General features: G+C 45.5%; 2 protein-coding genes and 1 long non-coding RNA gene across 3 annotated transcripts; 2 read left to right on the forward strand and 1 right to left on the reverse strand.

Annotated features, from left to right (window-relative positions):
* Window positions 1-9,325: 9,325 nt before the first annotated feature.
* On the reverse strand, window positions 9,326-10,212 carry LOC120665821. The gene is made up of 2 exons (XR_005671362.1): window positions 9,974-10,212; window positions 9,326-9,864 (listed from the first exon to the last, which is right to left on the reverse strand). It is a non-coding gene; the product is annotated as an uncharacterized LOC120665821 (long non-coding RNA).
* Window positions 10,213-12,364: 2,152 nt separating this feature from the next.
* Window positions 12,365-15,518, forward strand: LOC120665820 (beta-glucosidase BoGH3B-like). The gene is made up of 8 exons (XM_039945504.1): window positions 12,365-12,778; window positions 12,899-12,989; window positions 13,084-13,232; window positions 13,316-13,559; window positions 13,664-13,777; window positions 13,860-14,042; window positions 14,168-14,369; window positions 14,894-15,518. The coding sequence occupies exons 1-8, from the start codon at window positions 12,402-12,404 to the stop codon at window positions 15,373-15,375; spliced, it is 1,842 nt and encodes a 613-aa protein (XP_039801438.1). The 5' UTR covers window positions 12,365-12,401; the 3' UTR covers window positions 15,376-15,518.
* A 2,684-nt stretch (window positions 15,519-18,202) lies between these two features.
* On the forward strand, window positions 18,203-18,601 carry LOC120667771 (uncharacterized mitochondrial protein AtMg00810-like). The gene is made up of 2 exons (XM_039947775.1): window positions 18,203-18,475; window positions 18,518-18,601. The coding sequence occupies exons 1-2, from the start codon at window positions 18,203-18,205 to the stop codon at window positions 18,599-18,601; spliced, it is 357 nt and encodes a 118-aa protein (XP_039803709.1).
* Window positions 18,602-19,137: the final 536 nt, after the last annotated feature.

The following is a 19,137-nucleotide window of genomic DNA, read 5'->3' on the forward strand; positions in this document are numbered from 1 at the left end:
TAATTTAAATTGATTCGATTCGGGAATTTAAAACTACAAACTACAAGAGTGGGATTTCCATTCTTGTGATTACCGGCGCCCAAGAAAGAATGGATGAAGCAATGTCGGTACTAAATTGATCAAAATCTTACAGCTTACTTGCTACATCCCCCGCGTCCTTGCACGACTCGTTTTCTTCGAGCCCTGCTTCTCCCTTCCCCCTGTCCATCTTGGAGCGGATAGATCATTTAGAGATAGAGGGTCGCCCTGGCCCAGTTGAAGCCGACCCAACCAATCCAGTTGATGCCCCTACTATGAATCCATCTGACTTGATTCGTTCCTAATATCCATGAGATGATCATCTTAGGGTGATCCTTTTGTCAATGAATGCTCCTATTACACGTAGTCTCTGAAGGTCCATAACAGCTTATGCTGTGACCCATCCTCCTATGACACAGAACAGTAGCAGGAATTGTTTTCAGCACCTGGAAAAGGTTTTTAATCAGAGTTAGGCAACTCGTGGTGACATAAGTCCCTCCCTACAACTCATGAATTAAGAATTCTCACAACGACAGGGTCTACTCGATATGGATTAGGTGTAAATGAAACTAAACAAGCTATGGTTTTTGCGGGACAAGTGCACTTCCCAATCTTGGATTCTCGTCTCATTTCACTTGCATTTTCTTTCGTTCAGTCTCGCTCTCGTTCATGAGTGGAATCGAACCACTAACTCTATTTGGATTCACAGTCCAAAAAGGCCCAGACCCAGCGAATGAAAGAGGATTTACAGTCCCACACCCACTGCCCCGCCGCTCAAGCGTTGATTCTGCTCGTGAGCGTAATGGTATAAGCCTGCCTGATTGTGAGACTGACTGGTCGAACAGGGTCAATCTTCTTGAGCCTTGAGTCAATCTACTACTATCGAGGAGAGGGGCAAATAAGTTTTGGAGCTTGGCGCTTGGGAAATCATTGGCTTTTTTGAGGAAGTAAGCTTAAGCTAGTCCCTCTTGCAAGGTTGATCTGTTTACTTAGTAGTAGTAATGTGGTGGGGAGTAACTTTGCAAGAATGAAACTCAAAGGAATTGACAGGGGCCCGCACAAGCGGTGGCGCTTCAGAGTTTATGGTTCGAAAGAAAGAGAGATGAAAGCATCCTCTTTTGTTCGCTGGGCCTGGGCCCTTAGGATTGTAAATCCAGGGATTCGTTCTAAGAATATTGTACCGAGGAATTCAATAGCCGATCACGGGAGAGCCTCTTTGTCCAATGAAAAGTGAGAGGATTCTCTCTTTGACGACTTCGGTGAACAATGGGTAACTCCTACTACGGAAGCCAGTGGATATTGAGCCTCTCCCTCTCATCGGCTGCTTATTCGTCATCATGGAGTATGTGTTCTTTCTGTCTTTCCTATTAAAATCAAGTTGTTGATTGCCAAGCCGTCAAAAGGAAAGGTGAGCAGCCCTTATTGCAATGTACAAAAGGGAGAAAGTACAGAAGGGAGTCCGACCACAACAACCAAATTAAGAAATTTAGACTACTAAGTAGAAAAGATTTGAAAAAAACCGGTGCTAAAAAACCTACTTTCTTACTATTACGGGGTTAACTTGGGTTAGCTTTTTCTATATTGGCAACAATGTCATTATGATATTTAGGACCACATTACTTATAGCACTTTGGAATATTTTCTGAGCAACAAATTAGTAACTTAATTATAGATTAAGGGTTACTTTAGGTTATTCTTAATAATAAAGGAATTCAATATTTAATATGCAATCTTTAAAGTATATTTTTTATTATATGACATATATAGGGAATTAAATGAAGATTAGGTGGTTCATTTAGATTATTTTTAATGGTAGAGGTGGGTTACTTTAGACTATTCTTATAACAGTTGAGTTGGGTAGATTTTTAAGAAACAAAAGTAGTTTCAGTTATCATTACTATTAATGGTGATAAGATGATTATAATTTACCAGATTACTGGCCTATCATTTTTTTACTATTTTCAGAATTTACCATCTTTCTTTTTAGCGCGTTTTGTTAGGATCAAAGTAAATGTTCATGTTTGGTTTTTATCTGCAATTTTAGTAATATTACTTTTTGTTGCCACATTAGGCTTGCATTGTACCATACAAAAGTGATTACAAAGAGTATTATTTTTTCCAGAAATTTTTCTCAAAAGTGGTCAACCGTTTCAGAATATTTGGTTAATTTGCTATAAACTATTGGCGATTATGTTGTGAATATTGGCAATTTGCCAAAATCATCGAAAAAGCTAGTAGCTATACTTAAAAATTATGGATCATTTGAAAAAAGGTACTAATAACGCTATAGGAACCTTACAAAAATATGTAAGGAAAGATGGAACTATAAGAGTGTGGCAAATCTTTCTATGCCTACCCCTAGTTTGGGAAAGAAATTAATTGAACCTCGGGCAGGTTTATTAAAAATAATTTTAGCATATGGTGCTACCAATACAGGGGTAAAACTAACTGCCACTATATTCACATCTCCCGAATTATTATCTTAAGTAAAGCCAGTTCCACGATTTAGAAAAAAATTGCCCTGCGCACGTGCGTTTTTAGATGACTGCATCCATGCGGGTAGCCGAAATTCTACTGGGCAAAGCCTAGCTGGGCCTGACTCTAATGGGCTCATACTGATGTCAAGTTGAGCTCACGGCTGGGCAGCACAAAAATTAGTTATCAGCAAATTATAAAGACTATTATTACTACATTCGATACACAACACTCTTTGCTTAGTTTTATCGGTGCAAATACATACACTCAAACACATGTATAATTATCCTACCATATGACTGTCTGAGCATCTCTGTTCCCGAACAGTCTAGATGGTCAAATTCTAAGACTAACAAAAATCTCACAGGCATGAAGGGGCATTCGCAGTCACATATATGACTGGGATCTGATTCATCAGAGAAGCCCCTGTATGGGCTAGCCCACGCGGCGTTGCTCCTCATCTTCTTCCTCCCGACGCCTCCTCTCATCCACAGCCTCGGTGCCATCGCTATGCCGCTGGCCTTCTTCGCACCCCCCCCCGCGCTCACCAAGGGTCAAGCCCCACCTGGCTGGCGGCGCTCCTGCATCGCATATTCAAGTGCTGGTTTGTTTTTTTTTCATTTTTTTCTTGCACAACCTCGAATTTTGTATGATAGTAGATATTTGCATTCTCTATTCATTCATATTTTTGGATAAATTTTTAATGCACTGATGTAGATGCTATGTAGCACGGTAACACCTAAAAAGGTGGTAACACTAGATAGGTTCTCCGAAAAACATATAAACTGAGTGTAGCTCAGTTATCTGGGTTCCTCGCGCTGGAACTTACCTAGGAGCTCTAGTCTTCAGCTGGGGGAGCAGAAATGTGTTTAGACGATTTGGGGGGGGGTGCTGGGGCGTTGATTCATCTGGTACTGATTCTGACTCTGGTTGAAGCACTGATTTTGATACTGCCCCTGCTGCATCCCAGTACGCTGCTTAGTCCCTATGGCATGATGGGCAAACGAGGGCAAGTGTTGCTGCTAGACTACCCTGGGCTGTTGAACTTCCTCTTGCGCTCCTCCAGCTCACAACGTTTGTGCTCAAGAACAAGCACCTTGTCTACCATCTTCTGAAAGGTAGGTAAAGTGTGAGTGACCAGCTAATACTGCAGTCCTCCATTCAGACCTTCCAAGAACAGCTCCTACTTCTTCTCATCATCAGCTACATCCTCAGGAGCATATCGCGACAACTGAATGAACTTGTCACGATACTCACTCACAGACATGCTCCCCTACTTCAGATCAAGGAACTCCTTCTTGAGTTGGATCACTCCATCTGGAATATGGTGAGATCTGAAGTGATTCTTGAACTCTAACCAGGTGACGGTGGCAGGATTAGCATGAGTACTAGTGTATCAATCCCACTAATTAGCTGCAGATCCCTCAAGCCTGCCTGAAGCATACAAGACCTTCTCCCTGTCATTGCACTGGGCAATATCCAGAACCCACGTAGTCGATCTCCACCGAAATAAGCAGATAGTGGAACATAATGCGCAACGCCCGGGAGAAGTAACAATGGCCTTTATAATGATGAAATTGCACGGTTCACTTCTCTGGCTGCTTCGGTGACAGTGGCGGTGCAGCAGCTCCAGCTCCAACTCCAACTCCAGGTGCATATTCATGTACATCTTGGTCATCATCTTCCTCTTATGTAGCTTCAACATTTACATACTCAACCTGGTCCTCCTCAACGTGTACCACTTCTTCTTCATCATCTTCTTCGGTGAGGTCCACCACTTCTACTAGTTCTTCAGGCTCCTCCTTATCTTAAGTGTCTTCCTCAGCTATAGGCGCAGGTGCAGGTACAGGCGCAGGTGTATGTACATGCTCAGGTGCTGGTTCAGGTACATGTACGGCTGCGCTAGCATCTACGGAAAGCAGGCTGCTACATGAGCTGGCGGCACGTCTAGTGAGAACCATCTATAAGTGGATGATATGAGAAGTTAGTACAAAAAGAATATACATATAGGAAAATTGGTTCGATATAATAAATAAACAGAACAAAGATATAATAAATAACCAATTATTAGTAACAAGGAGGAGATAAATGACCAATGAATTAGAATTAATTAATCAAGAGCAAGAACAATATTAATACGGATCAAAGAATGATTAACTAATGACCGTTACTAACTAAACTAACGTCCTACAGTCAACATAGCTCTGGTACCACTTCGTCACGCTCGATTTTGAAGAAATAAATCGACAATAAATCATATGTGCACCAGGATCCAAATTACACACATATGACGACATAAGTGAATAACAGTAACAATGTCATATAGTACCATAGTTATTTATTATAAACCAAGCCGAAAGTCATAACATAAATAAATATGCGTTTTAGTTCACATTTATTCTAGCAGCGGATCTTCTAAACACCACAGGTAGCTCTGGGAAAACATACCCCTAGAAGTTCTGAGTGTCCTCTGGGAAGTCCTCAAATTGATCTTATTTTGAGTAGTGTTGGTATAGAAAGGGTGAGCACATCACGTACTTAGCAAGTATATTAAAAAATAAATGATATGAAAAGCTTAAACAAGAATAAATGCTGGCTGAATAAGCGATAGGCATTTTAATAACAGTTGAGCATTAACAACCTAATACTAGCATGTATGAAAACCATCCCACATTTAAGAAAAAGAAATTGATAACTGAAATAATAAATAAAACTTGAAACAATTAAATAATTGAATTAAACCATGATTTTAATTAAGTAGATATGTGAGGGTCCGAGCCGCTTTTGACCATGAGCACGGCTGATATACCAGTTTTCACTCCGTAGAGGTTGCACACTTTACCCACATGTCATGTCTCCCTTAATGCCCGGGTTGCAAGGCCCTTAAACACTTCCTTTGGTGAGTGACAGGGATTCACTACGATGTCTTTACAAAGACTCTCTAACCAGTAGTAGACCGTTGAGGTTTCAGCCACTAGGCGAATGCACCATCCCCAAAAGCGGGCATATCCCGTAGGCGTACCAAACCCCTTTGGCAGGTCGAGTAACCCTCTTGAACCTAGTCTCCCCCCCCTTGCGCCTTTCGGTAAGCTACTAACAATCTAGAGAAATCTAATTAATCGGCCAAGACCAGAGCCATATAATCCTTGTGGTTGCGCTGTTTTCCCGGGTGGTCGCTCCATGGTTGATTTTAATTATCATTATTGTTAGTATTTTTTAGCACTGACTAGTGATTCTCGTGGATGCGCATTTAGGGGAGGATGGTAATGCAAGGGTTTATACTGGTTCGAGCTACCGGGAGATGTAATACCCTATGTCCATTTCATGCTGCTCGTGTATCTTGCACTGGTTTGTAGTCGGGGATTACAAACGGTTGAGAGAGGGATGAACGTCCCAAGTCTCTGAGTTCGGAGGAAAGGTGGAGTGTTCGTGGCTCCCGTCTGGTTAGGGCAGTTGCCGGCAAGAGCTGCTCGGAGCTTCGCCTGCCTCTTTCCCAATGGCGGGAGTGTGCTTGTGTGTGTTCGTTTGGTCTCGTATGTTTCTCTTGGTCGATCCCCCTCATAGGGGCCTGCTCTCCACCTCTTATACGACAGGGAAGAGAACAGTGTACAATCATAGAGAGGGAGAGAGAGAGAGAGAGAGAACTACGAAGCCCGTCTGGTGCTTCCTCCATCATCTCGGTCGTCGTTGGTCGCGCGTGGGCCCTCCTGGCCATGCCATCGCCGCCCTCCACCTCTGCTACTGGGTCCATATCACCCAGTGGTCTGCGGAGCGGGATATGCGGCGGTGTCTTTGTCTTGGTGCAGCACGTCCGGCCCACCCTACGTGCTACCACGCCGTAGGACGTGACAGGAAGGGGCGCTCCACTGTGTACCGTGTCAGCGCAGGCGGCACCAGAGCATGACCGGTCACCTGTCGGCCTATGCCGCTGTCTGACCCACGCGACGCGGGTCATGGCGGGACCCAGCTCCAGGTCGGGTGCGCCCCTGTCCCGTCCGCCCGACCGCCTGACAAGGTGGGCAGGACCAATAGGTCGAGCAAGGCGCGGACTTCTTCCTTAGGTTGGGCGGAAGGAATCTGCTCCTCTTAGGTCGGACGAGGCGGGAACCCCCCACGTAGGTCGGGGCTGGCTGATGCCACTATCAGGCTGCCTGTCGCAACGGCCTAGCCTTCGCTTTAGTCCTCCGTCTTTAGGTAGCTAGTATAGTTATACCCGACAGTAGCCCCCGAGCCCTTGTGGGATCTGCTTGTTGGATCGCACAAGGGATCCCATTATGAGTAACCCTAGTTCGGCCGACTTCAGCCGAACAAATGAGCTTGTTCCACATGTGTCACCAGTACCCCCAGGAGCTCTGTGCCACCTATCGGTCCTATCTCAGATGAGATGTTCGACTAATACATGCAGCGTTGGCAAAACCAGCAGAGACTAGTCGGACCGACTTCCCAGTCTGGTCAGACCGGTTCACCTCAGCCGGTCAGGCCGGTCGCAGCGACTGGTCCGACCGGCCCGTTCGGTCACACTGTTTCAAACCAGCGCGAGGTGTCTTCATCCACAAAGCCAAATTCGTCGAGTAATTTTGATAAAATGCTTGCTGAATATAAGAATGATTTGGCTAACCTGCTTAAAGTAAACTTTGGAGTGGATGTTAGAAGTAAAACTCATGTATATCTAAAGTCGTATCCTGCTTCGTTTGATTCGGTTGCATATCATGCTGGTTTTAGGTTGGCTGAGTTTATTAAATTCAGAGGGGGGAGATACTAGAAGTACTTTTGAGCATATCAGTCAGTATCTTGTCCAATTAGAAGAAGCTGGTTCCACAAATGAGTTAAAAGTGCTCTTATTTTCTTTTTCTTTAACTGGAACTGCTTTCTCATGGTTTTCTTCTTTGGCACCTAACTCCATTGGCTCATGAGAACAATTAGAGCAGAAGTTTCATGAGCACTTTTTCTGTGGGCATAATGAGCTTAAATTGTCTCACTTTACATCGGTTAGGCAAACACGTGATGAATCTGTAGATGATTATATAAAAAGATTCTGCGATGCAAAAAACCGATGCTTTGTGTGAATATTGTAGATTTGGCTCTTAATGGCTTGCACTCTCATATCAAAGAAAGATTAGAGGGCTATGATTTCTTTATTATTACTCAGGTGCATCAAAGAGCTTTGGCTATAGAAAGCCGAAGCAAAGAGTCTCAAGAAACTCATAGACATCACTGTTCTAGTGTGCATGCTTTAGATTACAATTCAGATTGTTCAGATGATGAGTCTAAATATGTTTATACTGCTGAGTTCATTTGGCCGTCCCAAGCCAAATCTTTTACATGTTCTGCTCTTAAGTTGATTCACAAAAATCAGCATGAAGAGAAATTTACTTTTGATGTATCCAAGTGTGAGAAAATATTTGATGAGTTGTATAAGAATGGATACATCAAGATGACACATACTATACCGATGCTTGAGGAGTTAAAGCGGCGAGCATATTGTAAATTTCATAATACTTTTCCACATGCCACTAATGATTGTAATGTTTTGCGTAGACAGATTCAATCGGCCGTTAATGAAGGACGATTGGTTCTTCTTACCATGCAGTTTGATCAAAATCCTTTCCCGGTGCACACGCTTGAATTGATGAATCCTAAGATGCTAGTTCGGCCAAGTCAAGCCGAATCAACAAAAGGAAAAAAAATGTGATCATTGGTGATGAAAGACCTGAAAAGAAGTTGACACAGAAAGAGACCCCTCAAGCCGCAGTGAAGACTTCAACGCTCGGGGGGCAAAACAAGAAGAAGAAGACCAACAACAAGTCGACCGGTTCCAATGACGGTCTGACGGTCCGACCGGTATGACCGGTGCCAAGACCGGTCTGACTGGTGCGTCTAGTGCACTTTAGAGTCCCTCCAAGAACAAGACAAGGCCGAGTTTTAAGGAAGTCTTGGCCAAATATGAGAAGCAAGGGGCTACTCAGAAGAAAAAGAAGCAGCCAGGTGGAGCCAAGGATATGAGATCATCATCAAAACATCAAGAGCAATCAGTTTCTTATCCACATCAAGGTAATTATATTGCTACACATTATAGGCCGATTGCTCCATGGTTTATCCTTACTTTTATACACACATTGATTATAGTAGGATGCATATGCAATCATATTACATTCAATATCCTCCTATGTATCCAAATCATGTTTCACCACAAAGACCAATTGTTGCTAGCAATAATCTGGTTAAAAAGGATTTTGATTGTAGCAAGGAGGATGAGAAGAGCACGAAGCAAGGTTTAAAATATTTACAGCCGAGATGGTGTCCCTCGTACTAGAAAACGAAGGCTGCAATGTTTATGTAAGAAAGAAGCAATGGAGCAACAAGTAGAGGCCGTGCCAGTGAAGTCAACTACCATGAAGAAGGTGTGGTGGCCGAAACAAGTTGTTTCAACATCGACTTGAATAGAGCAAGTCATGGCCGATAATTGTTTATCGCCTTTAGCACAAATAAATGGATAATGTATTGTTAATCATCGCGCTTAGACAATTTTGGTCCTAAAGATTGTTTTTTTGGCAAGAAAGCTTTACTAAAAAAAATAGGGGGGCATATGTTAAAATTGGCAGCAACCGGTATGACCGGTCTGACCAAGCAGTCTGATCGGTCTGAGCGCTGTAGCCAGTCTGGCAGAGCCGACCGATCTCTCCGGTGGGTCCGACCGGTCTAACCGGTTGAAGAGGAGTCCGAGTACAATTGGAAATTTTATAGATTTAGATCTGTAAAAGGAATTTTTTGCGGGATAAGTCCATCCCACTCTATAAATATAAATGGTAACAGCTGATTGAGAATCATCCAATCGATCAAAGTCAATACAACTTCTACTTTTTATCGTCTTTATCTTTTTCTCCAAACTCTAGCTTTTTCAATCTTTATCTGCTATTCTTCCTTCGTCTCCGCGACATTTAAAGACGTTCTAGGTGGCCTGCCGATCTTAAAACAACCCTGCGCGCGCTTGCCATGACGGGTCCCTCCCGGGTGAGTGTTCGTCAGTTGTCGTTGGTGTTCACCGGTGACCGGTCTGACCGCTTCACACAAGAGGCGCTGCATCGAGCTCCTCCTCGTGCTGCGCGACCTAGCGCGTTCAGTGGCGGACCCAGAAATTGAAACTAGGGTAGTCCTAGTTAAAAAAAATTCAAACCACAATCCAGTACATAATAAGCGAATTTAGATTAAAGTAATTGAAAAGATCTCACAATACGTTCAATTCAACATATTAGTTTGGAACTTGAATAAATTAGTATATAAGAGTTGCAACATCAACAAGATCCTACATAAATTGGAGTTTGAGTTGAACCCGTACTGCCATCATCCACAACTGGAGTTGCACCTGAAGTCCTGAACCATTGCCATCACACACAATTGGTCATGGAGTTAATCACTAATTCACTAGTCTGCTGATTGCAATTGGAGCCGAGAGAAAGAGCAGCAGTAGTGTAGTACGAACCATTGGAAACTGGCCGAGGGCTGCAGTGGGCGATGGCGGCGGGAGGCGACGGGCGGCGCCGCAGCGGACCGGTGGCACGCGGCAGCCTGGCGCGCAGGGAGGCGGGTCGAGCCGCCGGCCGCGCTGCGCGTAGGGGTGCCAGGGCGGTCAATCGACGTCAAAGTTTGGGGTTGGCTGTTGGCATGAGGCAACACGACCGCGGAGCAGTGCGGCGGTCCGCCGTCTGGGGGAGAGGCCAGGCGCGGCCGTCGGGTACCGGGGTCGGGTTGGGGGGACAGGGAGTCAGGGACGATGGGCGCCGGGCATCAGGCGTCTGTGAGTGGGCTGAGGGATCGCTTGTTGGGCCGCTTTGTCGGTTTGGGCTACAAATTCAGAAGTACTAAAACTTTTTCGGCCAAATTTTAGGATAGTTCTGGGCCTACCTGGACTACCAGTTGAGCCCGCCACCGAGCACGTTCGTGTGTTGATCTGTAAAAGACGTCGACAAGTATACCAGAAACAAAAGCAGTCAAGGCTATAGCTTCACAGGCAAATTCAATTTGCCTATGGACTACCGTCAAAAACACTTTTTTCCTCTGATTGCTCTTGCTCATAGGAAGTTTGAACTTGACCATGGAAACTATATACTGTCAGTGATATAGAGAATAGTAGTGATGATAAGGTAAAGGCCGGACGATACAATGGTACATGCACACTTAAATTCTTGATACTAGCCACATAACTACATGAGTTACCTGCTAGTTAACTAGTGTAGAACATCTAGTCATTGTTGTTACCGAGGGTTTGTATATAATGGTTCTCGTGGACCCACCCTTGGCGTGTGGACTTAATTTGTTTGTGACAATATGGTCGAGTTTGGTACACTATAGGATTCCCTAATTTGCCGTGTGTCAGAGGCACACGGTAAAGGCTCCAAAAAACACACGGTAAAGAGATTCTTTGCCATGTGTTATATCTTTACCGTGTTTGCACATGATTAAAAAGATTTTTTTGTCATGTGCCCTATAGAAAGCACACGGCAAACTGCCGGACACACGTCAAAGAGCTAGATTCCAGTAGTGGTAGTGTGTAAGACTTGGTGAGGCTGGACAAGTCATCATAGAATATGATCTTTCATGCTGACGACAACCAATCAGGTCACTGAAGCTCAAATTTATATAGTGACAGTGGGAGACTCATAAAACTTGTTAACTAAATTATGTCTTGACCTAGACTTGGATGAAAAAGAGAAGGTCATGAATCTTTTCCTTGAACAAACACTTGCTATCAGAGAGGAGAGTTAATTAATATGATGATCACATTGTCACAAACTCTCCTCTCTGATAACAAGCACTTGTTACCAAGTCCTAGATAATGTTTTCGCGGACCACCCCTAGGCCTATGGACTTTTGACTTTAGTGACAATGTGGTCATCATAATCTATACATTTGTAATAATCATAGAGTTGGTAGGGTGCCAAGACTTAGTGAGACTGGACAAGTCATCATAGAATAATCAATATGATCGACAATAATATTGATTGTAATCAATTATGTCACTAAGAGTTTGTTTAGATCCCAAAATTTTACACCAAAAAACGTCACATCGAATGTTTGGACACATGCATGGAGTACTAAATAAAATCTATTTGTAAAATTTTTTATACGGATGAGTTGTAAACCGCGAGATGAATCTAATGAGTCTACTTAATCCATGATTTGCAACAGTGATGCTATAGTAACTATTCGCTAATTATGAATTAATTAGGCTCATTAGATCCGTCTCGCGATTTACAACTCATCCGTACAAAAAGTTTTGTAAATAAACTTTATTTAGTGCTCCAAAATAGTAAGATTCTCTTTCAAAAATTTACGCCAAAAAATCTAAACACACCCTAAGGCTCAGATTTTACGTAATGACCACGCCATAGCTCATAAACTTTGTAAACTCAACTATGCCTTGACCTCGACTTAGAGTAATTATGAGTATTTTCTTTGAACAAACCTAGAAACAGACTTCCCAGTGGAAAACTGCGCAAAATGTATTTTATAGTCACTCATGAACAAAGTTCCTCCATTATTTATTTTAAAAACAAAACTAGAGAAATCTCTTAGAACCTATTTGTATTCCTTTTCTGTCAAGGATATGCCGCCGTAGGTCTCTAAGGCATTCATTTATGTGGCTTTTGATTAAGTCGCAATCAGATAGCGGCTTCTGCAGCCGCAGCATTCGTTCTGAGATCTGTAGATCACCGGCCATCCTCGGTCTTCACATGATGGGATGGATGGAGCATTTGAAAATGGTAAACGCCATGTGGCGGGAACAAGTTTATATATATGAAAGACCAAGACTTCAGACTCCGCCTCGTTCATCGCTCCAGTCCAGTCATCAATCCTAATTCCCATCTCCTCTTCTCCACTCCTCCCCCGCTTGCCCACGCGACGTAGGCATGGCGACGGCGGCGCACGGCGATGCGATGCCGCTGTACAAGGACGCGTCGGCTCCAGTGGAGACGCGGGTGCGTGACCTGCTGGGCCGCATGACGCTGCGGGAGAAGGCGGCGCAGATGGCCCAGATCGAGCGCACCGTCGCGTCGGCGCGCGCCCTCGCGGAGCTCGGCGCCGGAAGCGTCCTCAACGGCGGCGGCAGCGCGCCCGGCGACCGCTCGCCCGCGTGCTGGACCGGCATGGTCGACGGCATGCAGCGCCTCGCGCTCTCCTCCCGCCTCGGCGTCCCCATCCTCTACGGCACCGACGCCGTCCACGGCCACAACAACGTCTACGGCGCTACCGTCTTCCCCCACAACGTCGGCCTCGGCGCCGCCAGGTGCCGATCGATTGGATCCAAGTTTTCACATCCTCTGATATGATGCTAACAGCTAGCCTTGTGTTTTGCTTTCCTTCACTCGTCGTAGCAAATCAAATCGTGTTGCCGTTTACCTCACAGGGATCCGGAGCTCCTGCGTAGGATCGGCGTGGCGACGGCGCTGGAGGTCCGTGCCACCGGCATCCACTGGACCTTCGCCCCCTGCGTCGCTGTGAGTAAAATAATAAAATTTAAAACAACCATGATTAACTGGTGGTGTTTGACATAGACTTGCGATGAGCTGTATCTGGTTCGGTTCGTGCCAGGTCTGCCGGGATCCGAGGTGGGGAAGATGCTACGAGAGCTACAGCGAGGACATGGAGGTGGTGCGCTCGTTGACCACCATTGTTACCGGCCTGCAGGGGCAGCCACCAGCCGACCACCCTCATGGTTACCCGTTCCTGGCCTCGGTTAGGTACTTCAGTTCTGTGGCGATCTCAGTGTGTTTTTCGTATGCCAGCGGCCTGTTTGTGAGAAATGCATCAATGTGATCTTCAGGGAGAAGGTACTTGCTTGTGCCAAGCATTTCGTAGGAGATGGTGGCACTGACAAGGGAATCAATGAGGGGAACACCATCTGCTCCTATGATGATTTAGAGAGAATCCATATAGCACCTTACCTTGATTGCACGGCTCAAGGAGTGGCAACGGTGATGGCGTCCCACTCGAAGTGGAACGGGGAGCGATTGCATTCGTGCCGCCATTTGCTGACAGATGTTCTCAAGGGAAAATTAGGCTTCAAGGTAGCAGCACAGACCACAGACTACCATCGTGGACCGGTATCTAACGTTTTAAGTTTAAGTTGGGGGCAATGAGGTTTTGACGTGTGTGGCCTCTTCTTGTTCAGGGTTTTGTGATTTCAGATTGGGAGGGCATTGACAAGCTCTGTGAGCCTCGAGTTGCTCAGGGGTCCGATTATCAGTATTGCATTAAGCAGTCGGTTAATGCTGGAATGGACATGGTATATATGATTGTTGAGTGCTCACATGAATACATTTTGCAGATGATGTTGGTTCTGACTGCCTAGACTGAACAATCTACAGATTATGATACCTTACAGATTTGAGGAGTTTCTTGAGGATCTAGTGTTCTTGGTGGAGACAGGGGAGATACCTATGTCTCGGATTGATGATGCGGTCGAGCGGATTCTGAGGGTCAAGTTCATTTCTGGAGTGTTTGAGCATCCATTTTCAGACCCATCTCTGCTGGATATAGTTGGTTGTAAGGTAAGGTGTCCTACTTCTATCTTTCTGTTTTTATTCATTTATTCTCCTTATTTTTCTGCTGATTTGCCCCCACAAATTGATATCACCAACCATATACAATAGATTGAGTAGCTAATATCTTTCAGGAACATCGGTTGCTGGCGCGTGAGGCTGTTCGCAAGTCTATGGTACTTCTAAAAAATGGCAAGAATCAGAGGGAACCATTCCTTCCACTGGCCACAAATGTAAAAAGGATACTGGTTACCGGAACACATGCTGACGATATTGGACTTCAGTGTGGTGGATGGACAGTAGGATGGAATGGAGACAGTGGAAAAATAACTCCGGGTAAGAAGAAACTCACAGCTTTGCATAAATAAAATATTTTTTTGTTTTGCTTGCTACTTTTTTTTGTACTATCAAACAGTTGTGCATGTATAAACTTTTGTGGTTCGGATGATAAAACCGAAGGGGCATTCGCCTTCCATGTGTAGAAACATACCAAACTATGGGGGTCCAGAAAATATGTTTATAATTCTTTAGTGTGGAGGCCCCTACTACTTTAAGGTAGTGCGAAAGGACTCATGCATATGGTTATCCTGTCGGAAATTAGCATTGATGCCCTCTTTCACAAAGAAATGGTAATTATTTATCAATTCGAGGTGAAGTGGCCTCAATCTTGAAGGGACAGTTTCATCTTGGAAATGCCTATTATCAGTGGTGGACATATGATGGAGTGCCATTATATTAACTTTGATTATTTTTCATTCTTCGGAAAGTGAAATTTATAGTTTCACTAGATGACAGGAGTATAAAGTCTGCTATTTTTTTATATTTAAGAAAAAGGTTATTTATGCTATCTGAACTAACAGGAGCAAGCATACTGGAGGCCATAAAAGAATCAATGGGAGTGCAAACTGAGGTTGTGTATGAGGCATGTGCTACAGAAGCTACAATTGCAACCGGGGAGTTCTCCTACGCTGTTGTTGTGGTTGGAGAGGTTCCATACGCTGAATCTGCAGGAGACAGAAGTGACCTTAGTATTCCGTTTAATGGGTCTGACCTTATCACCCGTGTTGCAAGTACAATCCCTACCCTAGTGATTGTTGTATCTGGAAGGCCCTTGGATATTGAAACACAAGTTCTGGAGAAGATTGATGCTCTAGTTGCTGCCTGGATACCTGGAACTGAGGGCATGGGAATTGCAGATTGCCTATTTGGACATCATGATTTTGTTGGCACGTTGCCTGTGACGTGGCATGGGTCTGTTGATCAATTGCCTCTAAATGCTGGAGATGCTAACTACGACCCTTTATTCCCTGTTGGTTATGGGTTGAAAATGTTTGAGAAGTGAAGACAATTCAACATAAACAGGTCACTGGTTTTGCTATACATTTGCATCACTGTGATAGTTTTTAAACAGTAATTTCTGTATCCATTAACAGTTGGAAACTCTCTTGAGAAATAATATCATCTGGCAGTGTGCACTGCTATGCTTCAAAATTATTGTATTCCTCCCGTACATTGCAACTCTTTCAATCACCTATCAACATTAGTACACTTGATTTCCCTAGACCAGGTATTGCTTTGTTCATCATAATTTCCATGAAGCTGGAAACTATGGACGAGGAGGATATATATAATCCATCCTTAATTCAGTATAATATCGGCTCAGATGATGGTAAAACTTAATATGGTGAATATACAGCAGTCGTTCATGTAATTACTCTTTATGGCGTTTTCGAGGACTTGGGGTTATTGTAGGCAAGCTATCTAGTAGAAAAAATGTTTTTTTTTGCCTGGTACACGTATATGGACGCCCTATGCCATCATATGCAATGCAATATAATAACTTGACTTCACTTAAGAGTAGTCTAATACATGTCCTGACTCTGTGTCTTGAATTCATAGTCCCATTCTATTCAGTCAAAATCTTTCAGAGATAATTTTAACAGATTTCCTCCTCCTCAATCGTTTGAGATTTTGTTTTTCCGTCAATCGACAATGTGCTGTGGTTGGATCTAAGATCGGCGGTTCTGATGACTTATGAGTGATTCATGTTAAATTGTGGAATCGGGTGTGCAGTATCTGTTTGGTGCATAGTTATTATGACCGGTCCTGCGATGTGACAACGCCGGTGACGGGTGTGTTGGCTGCGGCGTGGGTGCTCGCTCTCTTTTATCCCTCCATCGTGACGAGGTCGGCTCGCACTGCACGGGAGGAACCAACTAGGAGATTTCCCTGACCTCAATCCGCCACAAGTTGCTCATCGCCTTGAGCCGGCATGTGGGCTCCGCACGCCTCGATCTAGCTGTTGGGAAGCATCTTCTCCACTAGTGCTGTTTTCTCTCGCCCTGTTCAGCGGTTTCACAAAACCGGCTGCCGGACCGTGCCCAATCTAGATAAAACCGTCATCCTGCATGCCTAACACGGGTTGGATCGGGACCAGCGTATACCCGGACAAAGCAAGGATACATTAGCCGGTTTGCGGGTTTACCCGAGGAACCCGTGGAAATTAGCGTCATTTACAAAGGACCAATCGAAAGAAATAAACAAAAGGACAGCAGCGGCGGGCAGCGAAGAGCCGAAGACAGCACCACCTCTCTGTTCCTGTTGGTTGAGTTGTATACGTGTAGGATAGGCCACCGGCCTATATATGTAAACCCCTACCTGTACATTATTAATCAATCTATTATTCCCTAACTATCCCAGCTTACATGGTACCAAGAAAGATTGATCCTACGGCCTCTCCACCATCGCTTCCGCACCCTAAACCCTAGCGCCGCCGAGCTCTTCATCCATCGCTGTCTCCTTGACGCCGGCCCTGCTCGCCGCTACTTCTCTGCGTTGCTGATTCGCATCGCCTTTTGGCCATGCCCATCACCGCAAACCTTAGCGCCGCTGACCTATGGATTCGCAGTCTACGACGCATCTGTCGCTCGCCGCTACCCTTGTCGATCGCTGCTCCATCTTGATGCCCGCTGAAATCGAGGAGCTCGATCGCCTCCGCACCGCCGAGCTCGATCGCCTCCGCAACGCCGATCTCCATGCTGCGACATACCTCCTGAACTGTCTCCGTACTAAGACTCTAGCCTTTGTCATACCTTTCTTTGCTCTCCATGGCTCCCATCCGTCCTACACCCTCGTCATCCCGTGCGCCACGCACGGCTAGTGACATCCTCCGTGCCTCGACATCGGCAGCGCGACCTCCGTCCTCGAGCACCGCCAGTCGCTCACCACTCGGGCCGTCGCTTGGGTTCCCTCACCCGGCCCCATGTCCGTCCGGCGATCCTGCTGGCCACGCTGCGGCCACGGTACTGCCCGGATCTCCACTGGTTGTGCCACCAGGTCGTGGCGATCCTGTGCGTGCTCGGCCCTCCGGTTTCTCGTCTCCTGGCCGTCTTCCCGCCACGGCTGTTCCTATTCCTCCCGTGGCCAATGATCATGCGATGTGCACTCGAGGGAAGACGGGCTTCCGCCAGCCCCATCTCAACCTCCAGGCGACGGCTATCTCACCGATCCCGCCCTCTGTGCGGGCTGCACTCGCTGATCCCAACTGGCGTGCGGCGATGATGGAGGAGTATGCAGCATTGCAATCCAACGATACTTGGAGCTTGGTCCCCCGACCGGCAGGTGTCAACATTGTCACCGGAAAGTGGATTTTTACTCACAAGTTTCGTTCTGATGGTACACTGGAAAGGTACAAAGCTCGGTGGGTGCTTCGGGGATTCACACAGCGTCCTAGACTTGATTATGACGAGACTTTCAGCCCGGTCGTCAAGCCCACGACTGTTCGCACGGTTCTTACTCTAGCTATCTCTTACAAGTGGCCTATTCATCAACTGGATGTCAAGAACGCTTTCCTCCACGGGACCCTCACTGAGACATTCTACCGTGTACAGCCAACTGGTTTTGTTGATACATCCTCCCCAGATCATGTCTGCCGGCTGAACAAGTCCCTGTATGGTCTGAAATATGCTCCCCGGGCATGGCACAGTCGATTTGTTGGGTTTCTGCTATCCATTGGGTTCACTGAGTCCAAGACTGATGCTTCTCTATTCATCTACCATTCTGGTTCTGAGATGGCGTACTTGCTCTCGTATGTTGATGATATTGTGCTCACTGCATCGTCTGACAGCCTGCTCCGACGGATCATTGCGTCTCTTTAGCATGAGTTCGCTATGAAGGATTTGGGCCAGCTTCATCACTTCCTGGGCGTGTCCGTTACTCACAGCTCAGCTGGTCTGTTCCTATCTCAGCGTCAGTACATCCTTGACATCTTGGAACATGCTGGGATGCAGGACTGCAAGCTGTGTTCGACTCCAGTGGACACATGTGCCAAGCTCTCCTATGACGGCCCTCCTGTGGATGACCCCAGTCAGTACCGTAGCCTTGTTGGCGCTCTTCCGTGGCTTACCTTCACTCGACCGGACATTGCCTTCGCCGTTCAGCAGGTTTGTTTGTTCATGCATGATCCTTGGGCACCTCACCTCCAGGCTGTCAAGCGCATCCTTCGCTACCTCAGCGGCACCTTAGATCATGGTCTTCGACTTTGTCCCACCTCGCCGGCTTCTCTCTGATTGGGATGGTTGTCCCGACACGCGTCATTCAAGTGTCATTGTCTCAGCGGAAGCAGTAAAAGACTTCTAACGAAAGGAAGTGACGCATCGATAAAGCCCGTACGAAACACGTCACTCAGCGGGAGGGCGATCAGCACCAGCTGAAGGGCCATCCCACTCAACAGACCAGCCCAGAGGCAGAGTACACGGCCAAGTCAGACTCGCAATCATATCTTCGAAGTTAGTACCTGAAAACAGTGCCACAAGCAAGGATGAGTATACTAATACTCAGCAAGACTTACCCGTCACCGGATATACTATAGTCCGATAACTAGACATGCAAGACTTTTTGGTTTGTGGGGTTTGTTTTGCCTAAAATGCCACTAAGAGTGGATCCTTATTGCAGATTTTAAATTAGACATTTTCTAATTGGATTAACCATTCTATGTTTTGCATCTATCTCTAATCAAACATGGTAAAGCATCCATTTAATCTAACAGCAGTATTATCAACATTATATTCCACTTATTACTCTGTGTGACCGAAAACATTAAGCA

The sequence above is a fragment of the Panicum virgatum genome, chromosome 3N (genome assembly GCF_016808335.1).
Source record: "Panicum virgatum strain AP13 chromosome 3N, P.virgatum_v5, whole genome shotgun sequence".
Classification (NCBI taxonomy): domain Eukaryota; kingdom Viridiplantae; phylum Streptophyta; class Magnoliopsida; order Poales; family Poaceae; genus Panicum; species Panicum virgatum.

Bases quoted from the DNA above. Each gene is read 5' to 3' on its own strand.
- LOC120665820 (XM_039945504.1), top strand. From the start codon at position 12,402: ATGGCGACGGCGGCGCACGGCGATGCGATGCCGCTGTACAAGGACGCG. The intron at 12,779-12,898 runs GTGCCGATCGAT...TTTACCTCACAG, and splicing joins GTCGGCCTCGGCGCCGCCAG to GGATCCGGAGCTCCTGCGTA. The intron at 13,560-13,663 runs GTAGCAGCACAG...CTTCTTGTTCAG, and splicing joins AGGGAAAATTAGGCTTCAAG to GGTTTTGTGATTTCAGATTG.
- LOC120667771 (XM_039947775.1), top strand. From the start codon at position 18,203: ATGAAGGATTTGGGCCAGCTTCATCACTTCCTGGGCGTGTCCGTTACT. The intron at 18,476-18,517 runs GTTTGTTTGTTC...CCTCACCTCCAG, and splicing joins TTGCCTTCGCCGTTCAGCAG to GCTGTCAAGCGCATCCTTCG.